The following is an 8299-nucleotide window of genomic DNA, read 5'->3' as shown; positions in this document are numbered from 1 at the left end:
TGCATCCTACCTGGCCTCGCTTACCCCATCCCTAAATGTTAATATTTGTGTTGACCAACAATGTATGAGGCACTTATTCCATTTTGTCATTCCATTTGCTTTGAGATTTTCAAAATGCCGATGATTAAAATGTTTGGTCACCGTACACTTGGGGGTGGCGTAAGTGAGCCTGGTAAGATAGCACAAATATCAATCTCTTGTGCATCGGACTTGGTCTCACTAACGCCATCTCTAAATGTTAATATTTGTGTTGACCAACAATGTATGAGGCACTTATTCCATTTTGTCATTCCATTTGCTTTGAGATTTTCAAAATGCCGATGATTAAAATGTTTGGTCACCGTACACTCGGGGGCGGCGTAAGTGAGCCTGGTAAGATAGCACAAATATCAATCTCTTGTGCATCGGACTTGGTCTCACTTACACCGTCCCTGAATGTTAATATTTGTGTTGACCAACAATGTATGAGGCATTTATTCTATTTCTCTTGTGCATCGGACTTGTTGGTCTCACTTTCTTCCATTTTCATCATAGTAGGAACTGGATGAAGGACCCCGATGCAAGCGAGCCTGGTGGGTAGAGATGACGGAGCAAAGGAGGAACCGGATGAAGACTACTTTGTATCTTGAAATTGTGAATTTTGTATGAATTAAGAGTTGTATGCAAAACATTTGACACTTGCCACTATATATGTATCTCGATCGGGTTCTAAGTAATGTGATGATGATGTCTATGTTATATCTGTGCAATGTACATGATATTTATATTATATCTGAATGTTGCTGTATATAACCTGTGTATCTGTATTGCTGTCTATAAACTGCATGTGTATAGCAGGCAGAACAAAATCGTGTATAATACAAGCAAATTCTGTGGCGCACTAAAAACCAATTCTGTGGCGCACGCGTTTCTGTGGCGCACCTAAGAACAAGTGCGCCACAGAAACCTTAATTCTGTGGCGCACGGGAAGGTGCGCCACAGAAACCTTATTTTTGTGGCGACGTTTCTGTGGCGCAGCTCCCATGCGCCACAGAATCCATTTTTGGTGCGCCACTGATGAGGCTTTTCCTACTAGTGGCCCCCCTTCCTGGCCCCGCGGCGGCGCCGTTATCTTTGGCTCCTCCGATGACTGGCTCGCCGTTCGAGTAGGCAAGGAGCGCGGCAAGTTTTTCTTGTACAATCCCTTCCTCACCAAAAGCGTGCCGCTGCCCGAGCTGGAGGCCGTCATCGGCCACGACAAACCTGCCATCTACAAGTTCCTCATGCGCTCCGGCGCCGACGACCTCATCGCCGTCATCGCCAACAACAGGAGGTATGCCTTCATGGTGCTCCGCCCGGGGAAGGGCGTGTGGCTGCCGCCGCCACGGACGCGCCCCTACGTCGACATCGTCGACTTCGCTTTCCTCCAAGGGAAGCTCTTCGCCATCACCAACGCAGAGGACCTCATCACCTTTGATCTCGCCCTAGATGGCGATGGAAGACCCATGGTCACCATGGGAAGCTACCTCATCAAAAACTCGCCTGATTATTACAATGCTCACCACCATGAGGCGGCGCAGCTGGTAGCAGCCGCACCAGATGACATCTCTTTCCACAATTGCTCAGCATCTCATACCTGGACGCCACGCGCTGGATCTCCTGATGATCTCCACATGACTAGCCGCCATCTGGTTGAATCACGTGGGAAGCTACTCATGGTGAGGCATCATCATCAAACACGAGAAGAGAAAGAGATGGATAACCATCTAGGCGCTCTATACATTACGCGTGGTGTGGAAGTTTTCGAAGCGGACCCCAACGCCGGCGCTTGGAAGCCGGTGACCGGTGGGCTAGGAGGCGGCCGGGCACTCTTTATCAGCATGCACTTCTCCAAGTCCGTAGCTGCGCCATGTGGAGAGGTGGAGGAGGATCTCATTTATTTCATGGGCACCGGTGAGGCCTTCAACCTCAAGACCGCTACTCGTAGCCCATCGCACTTGTGTAGGTGTTTCTGGCGACGAACATGGCTCTTTCACCCAGAATTGGTGTATTAGATGTGGAAGAAAATTCCATCAACACCTATAATTTGATGTAAGAAGTATTAGAACGTTTTTATCTATTTTCCCATAGCTCCTTGATATAGCGGTCTGCATATATACTTCCAACTTTATCAACCAATGTTTCTTTTTGTGCTCAGCACATTGCCTGAAGAAACAAGAATCAGGTACATATACTTGATTTACTTTAATGATAAACACAAGATACAAAATATGCAACAAAAACAACAGTAAGCTAAACTAAGTAGAAAGATATACTGCTGCCAACAAAAATAAATTAAAAGATATACAACGCCATCCACCCTCTTGAACACTTTCGACGCCATGCACCGGCCACCATGACATTACAGGCAGTGTCCTACTACCTCTATTCTATAAAACAAGCCATACATTTTTAGTCAAAACCCAATATGTTGCAAGTTTGACCAATCTTATAGGTAAACATATAAACATCTATTAGTATTCTACCTGGACGGATCATCATACTGTAGGATGCAAGCGCTGGATTGACTGCATTGTGGACAGTCTGAAGGAGTGGAATTGAATTTTATAGATTTACATTACAGTAGTAAGCTATTGAATTGGTCACACTGCCTCCAACTTGGTTTAACCAGCCAATAAGGTCAACCCCGAAGAACACATAGGCAAACTGCCAGCCTACTTGGACACAGCCAGCCAACACAGTACCACAGAATGAAATCACAGTGCAATCCAGGCCATTTTGAATCCCAATCCAAAAGGTTCTGTAATGTGAGCCACCGAACTTAATAATAGTGAATTGAGAATCGCAGTTTAGACATTCCATGAAACACAACATGCAACATCCAGAAATTCTTCTACTCACTCTTGAGCATAGTGGAAACCTAGCTAACAGCTTGGCCATGTTTTCAACCATTTGCCAGGGAAGGCTAATATATAATAATAGAACATTTCATATTTGTTCATGGATATGCTTGAACACGGTAGAACCATAACGCTGATGGTACGTTCAAAAAGCCGGACTCATGCAAGTTGGTCCGGTTAGCTCTGCAGGGCTTCTCCATGATAGACCTAGTTTGTTTCAGAGTACTTGAATCCGTACTTCTTGAAATATTCTCGAAATCCATATACGCTCTGGTCATAGTTGAACTGCACATAAGGAAATAGTATCACATCAGCTCAACCTGGAACCGAGGCTATAAAGGCATTAAACTGACAAGTAAATGGGTGATGTATTCTTTGTGGAAACGGCAACACAAATGGCTCATGCACGAATATTTTGAAGTAATTTTCAGGACATTGCTTACAGGTAGAACTTTTGCGGAATACTTTGTGATGTTCTGATCCGCAATCTTTCCTGGGTTAGCAGCCTGAGAAAATAAAGAGCATGTTGTTACAGGGACAAAACAATGATAAATCACATTTATGTGTAAATGCAACTAGCACGATAAGTAAAGATGAAAGAAAGAAAACAAAATTAATTATATTCTGGAAACAATGCGGTGGCGCTTTACCAAATAATATGTGATGCCTATTAGACAAGAAACACATTAAACACAGCTACCCAAATAATAACTAGAATAGCTACCGCCATTTAAGATCAATCTGACCATAAAGAGCATGCTGAAATGGCATGCCAATGAAAACAAGAATCATGATCTGTCAAAAGGTGCAGCAACAGATCTCTTGACCTACACAATACCCTGAATACTTAAGACCATTCTTCCACAAACTAGACTAGTGCTTTTCTGCTATCTCAGGAACTAAATTGCACAAATATTGAGGCAGTCTTGTATTGTAATGGTGGTTGCAAATCAGCCCGCCAATGCAACTTGCGCTTTTCCCTATTCAAAGGATTGAGAAAGGCGAAAGCACATATAGAGAAACTTTTATCGAAATTACTCTCACGCTAGGGTATATGAATTCCAAATTGCTAAAAGTAACGTGCAGAAAGAAGTTAGGTTCTTTTAACAATTTTCAAGTCATGAACACACATATGTTCTCCATCCACAAACATTAGCAAACAATATAATATCAAGAATCGAGATTGTTGACAAAAATGTTAATGGCAACATATTTCGAAGTAATTGCCAGAAAATGGCAACAAGTGTGAACCAATAAAACATTAAGCAAACAATTATAACCTGTTCTGGGTTGTAAAATACTTCAAGAAATGGATACTCGGTCTTCTGCCTCGTAAGGCAAAAACTAGGATACTTTGGACATTCCACCTGCCAGGACAAAAAAAGTCAATTCCTATTTGTTTGAGACTAAATGAAAAAAAAGATGGCAGAAGTGACAACACACAACAAAATAATCAAATTCTTATTTGTTTGACACTGAAGGCAAAACCGATGGCAGCAGTCACAATTTGTATAGATGAGAAACAAGAATCAACAAAGTTTGAACATATTTATTACCCAAGAAACCATGTTTATTTGAAAAGATAGAAAAGCACAGTGCATTAACATTTTCAAATTAACTCATCATCTTATAAGTGACTTGAACATACTTCCACTGCATATTTTTTGCACACATAAAAGCCTGCTTACCCGAACGAACTTTACATGAGGATAAAATGTAGCAGCAGCTTCCTCCAGTACTTTGTCCAGATGCTGTGTATAAGTGCACCTACAAAAGTAACTTCATTACTGCTGTGACTATGTGCAAAGCTTTTGACATAAGACGATTGAACTATTTTTTAGTGTGTTTCTGAACAGAAAACAGGAGCATAACATACTTAATAGTGAAGGCCACAACCACAGGCCGTCCTTCATGTAATAACTGCACAAACTGGCGCTCAGAGGTGAATGGTATAATCCTTGACGGCCCTAGATCCTTGGGATATCCAGTGTAGTACCTTCAATATCATAAAGATGATGAAAACATAATGAAATAACAATAACATACACAAACGAGTTTAATTGTAAGAAGGAATATGTATACAAACTAGTTCCTGCAGCTGAGTGAGTGTGAACAACTACTTCCAGAGTGATGTGAACAATGACTTCCTGAGTGAGTGCAAGAAGCACCTTACAGGTTTTCTAACCTTTTTAGCGCAACAGTATTCATAAACAGAAATCGCTCGCTCGTCCTAGCGAATAAAGTGTGATGAGAACGTTTGATAAATTTCGTTCGTAGCGCAGACAAAAACCGAATTACATGTATGGATAGCGTGATGAGTACGTTGTCCTATCATATCTATATATGGGTAACAGGATTATCGATAAGTAATCACTATACACCAAGAGAAAGCCTATAAATGACTGTAGAATCCATCTTGCCTAACTGAAGAAGTAAAAAAAAAACACCATCTAACATTAAGATGGCATGTTCAATTTTTTTCTTTACGAAGATCAATACATGTAAACACATGAGCACTACGATTTAAGCACACACTTCTACACCGTAGCTTATCACCATTTGTACAGGAATAATTGGCATGCTAGCAAAAGGATAAAGAGACAAACTATATATATCAGTGCCGAAATGGGGATTAACGAGATAAATGATGCTACTTTCGCTATACTCAGTTTACGCGAAAATGGTCAAATCACCTCAAGTATGCTGAAAACTGTATTGGACTGTGGGGATAAAACCAAAACGTAGGCTCAAGGGCTGTGGGGATTTTCCTCACTTGGATTTCGACCGAAGCTGGGAGACCATCCTGTTGAAAAATGATTCGTCCGCCATCTCTGACGTACACGAAGCGCGCGCGGGCGAGGCGGCGCCGGTGACGCAGTCTGAGAGTGGCGACCGTAGGAGCCGGAGCCTCCCGGGAGGAAACTGGGAGGACAACGGCGGGAGGAGCCGGTTAGGTCTTGAGCGGCCGAGCAGGACCAGATGGGCAGGCGGCGGCCGGAGTGACGGAGTCGGGGAGGGGAAGGCGAGGTGGCTGACGGCCGGCGGGGGAGGGAGGGAGGAGTCTTGGATGCGGCGGCGGCGGCGGTCGAGTGGACAGGGGGAGGATGCTCCAGCGACCAGAAGTCGAGGCAGACGAGAGAGATGGGGCGCTTCTCCCTGATGCTGAAAGCCCGGAACGAGAGATGGCTAAATTGAGCTTTTCATTTTTCTCCCGAACTTTAGATTAGGGGTACAAAAATATTCATGGAATTCTGGGTGGGCCACGCCTTCCGGCCCACCCGCTGCATCCACCCATGGTCGGAGGGCCCGTGGTGGGGTCCGAGACTTAGGGTCTAGGTGGAGCTCGCGAGGTGGCGGAGAAGTGAAGTCGCTAGAGGGTTGAATAAGGAGGGCCGAGGAGAGGGCTTGAGGTGGCACACTTCGGCTAGGCAACAACACACAGCGTCGGACGGTCCACTTGAGCGGTGCGAGCTGAGATCTCCGTTCTGATATTGGGAGCTGGCAGGTGGCGGCGTGGGGGCACATCGATATGCCTAATAAAGGTGGCGGTCCTTGGGTTCTTCTCACTCTAAGACGGGGTTCCGCTTGATGTCTTCCCTCATTGATTTGGTCGGTGACCAGTTCTGGAAGGCTTCGTCGACGATTTCCATTGGGCGCCCGATGCTTGTGGATTGCTGGAACGGAATAGATTCGGTCGTGTGCACCCATATTTCTGGCCATGCGACTTTAGGAGGGGGTGACGCGAAGCTTCGCTGTCTTTTGCCATCATGGAACATATCAGTTTTTGATTTTCGTGGAGAAGACGGTGGTGGTGAATGTCTTTATGGTTGAGGTCTAAGTATAGTACTGGTAGGCTGTGTCTTTGAGGCGATGAGAACTTTGCTTGGTGTCTGTTTACTTGCAGTAGCCGCATCAGTAAGCAGGGGCATCAACACAAGAGGAGTACCGAGTTTTATCTTTTAAGGTGAAAATGCAAGATCTAGTCTTAATTGGTTGTGCTTGACAGTGATATTATTGAAGGCATTGTTTTGAGAGCGTGGACTTTCTCTATGGTGAAAACCTACGATCTATGATCCTGCAGAGATGACGCTTATGCAATGTTTTTTTCTTAGAAGCGTCGCTTTTGGAGAATTAGACTCCGGATGTTGTCTTGATAATGGGTTGTGTTGCAGCTATATGGTTTTGATTGCCGTAGCTGGATCTTTTGTTATTTCTTCTTGTTCTTTTTACAGAACGGTTATGTGCATCCATAATATACTTAATACATTTCATTGTTACGGAATGTAATTGGCATCTTCAGGTATTAATGTATTTCTTTTGTGAAACAAAGTTATATGTCAATATTTTTAGTTTTTTTATTGAAGAAACTTTGATAGTTGTAGTTGTTGACGAAGGAAGATACCGCCGTCAAAACAGGTCAGTATTCCCGTATATTTCTAGAGACTCACGAATTAGCACAATGCTTTTAGAAGGCCATGAAATCCTTTTTTTTGTTTTTTGTTATTTATTTTCGAGAGGATGGAGACCCTGAACTGAAATTGTGACGACAATGAACTTGAATCGATGCATGCAGCGGCAGTTTGCTATGTCCAAAATGGACATTTTGACCGAAAAGTCATTTTGCATCCTAGGCACGAGTGCTCTCATCATATTAAAATTTGGGATTTCTATTTTCGTGCCCCTGGCTCCTTAGTTGTGCTTAGTTTTCCCAGCCCCTTAGTTTTCCCAGCCCCTTAGTTTTTTCTCAGTTTTACCTAAGACCTTGTCTGAAACCCTCAGAAGGAGCTCGGACGGAGGATTCCCGTTTAGTTGACGTTGGTTGGTGCTGGCAAGTGGGGCCGCTATTGGTGCCCCGCAGTGGACACGTCTTCACTTATCCAGATCATAGTGGGACCCACAACTTGTCCACGTTAGTGCGCCGGACCCACAGCTTACCCAGGTGACTGCTGTCCACAACTGGCGCGTGGTTGACGAGGGAGGAAATCCCTGTGTGGAAGCTTTTCGTTCCCCGGAAACGGCGCCAGAAAATAGCTTGATGTCTACTCACGCTTCTTTTCCTGTAGACAGTGTTGGGCCTCCAAGAGCAGAGGTTTGTAGAACAGCAGCAAGTTTTCCCTTAAGTGGATCACCCAAGGTTTATCGAACTCAGGGAGGAAGAGGTCAAAGATATCCCTCTCAAGCAACCCTGCGATCACAATGCAAGAAGTCTCTTGTGTCCCCAACACACCCAATACACTTGTCAGATGTATAGGTGCACTAGTTCGGCGAAGAGATAGTGAAATACATGTGGTATGAATGAATATGAGCAGTAGTAACGGCGCCAGAAAATACTTGACTGTCTACGACGACAGAAAATAGCTTGCTGGCGTGCAGTAGTAATATTGCAGGAAGTAGAGATGCAGTAAAACAGTAAACAAGCG

General features: G+C 44.1%; 1 protein-coding gene across 2 annotated transcripts; it reads right to left on the bottom strand.

Moving 5' to 3' along the window:
- Positions 1 to 2755: 2755 nt before the first annotated feature.
- On the bottom strand, positions 2756 to 6054 carry LOC127316980 (uncharacterized). 2 transcript variants are annotated; one of them, XM_051347485.2, is made up of 6 exons: positions 5653 to 6047; positions 4756 to 4875; positions 4568 to 4646; positions 4160 to 4246; positions 3323 to 3385; positions 2756 to 3164 (listed from the first exon to the last, which is right to left on the bottom strand). In XM_051347485.2, the coding sequence occupies exons 1-6, from the start codon at positions 5706 to 5708 to the stop codon at positions 3087 to 3089; spliced, it is 483 nt and encodes a 160-aa protein (XP_051203445.1). In that variant the 5' UTR covers positions 5709 to 6047; the 3' UTR covers positions 2756 to 3086. The 2 variants fall into 2 exon arrangements, with proteins under 2 accessions (XP_051203445.1, XP_051203446.1); XM_051347486.1 differs by lacking the exon at positions 4160 to 4246 and having other exon boundaries at positions 5653 to 6054.
- Positions 6055 to 8299: the final 2245 nt, after the last annotated feature.

The sequence above is a fragment of the Lolium perenne genome, chromosome 7 (assembly GCF_019359855.2).
Source record: "Lolium perenne isolate Kyuss_39 chromosome 7, Kyuss_2.0, whole genome shotgun sequence".
Classification (NCBI taxonomy): Eukaryota; Viridiplantae; Streptophyta; class Magnoliopsida; order Poales; family Poaceae; genus Lolium; species Lolium perenne.
Note: the sequence above shows the minus strand (reverse complement) of the source record. Positions and strands in the feature narration are given on the sequence as shown.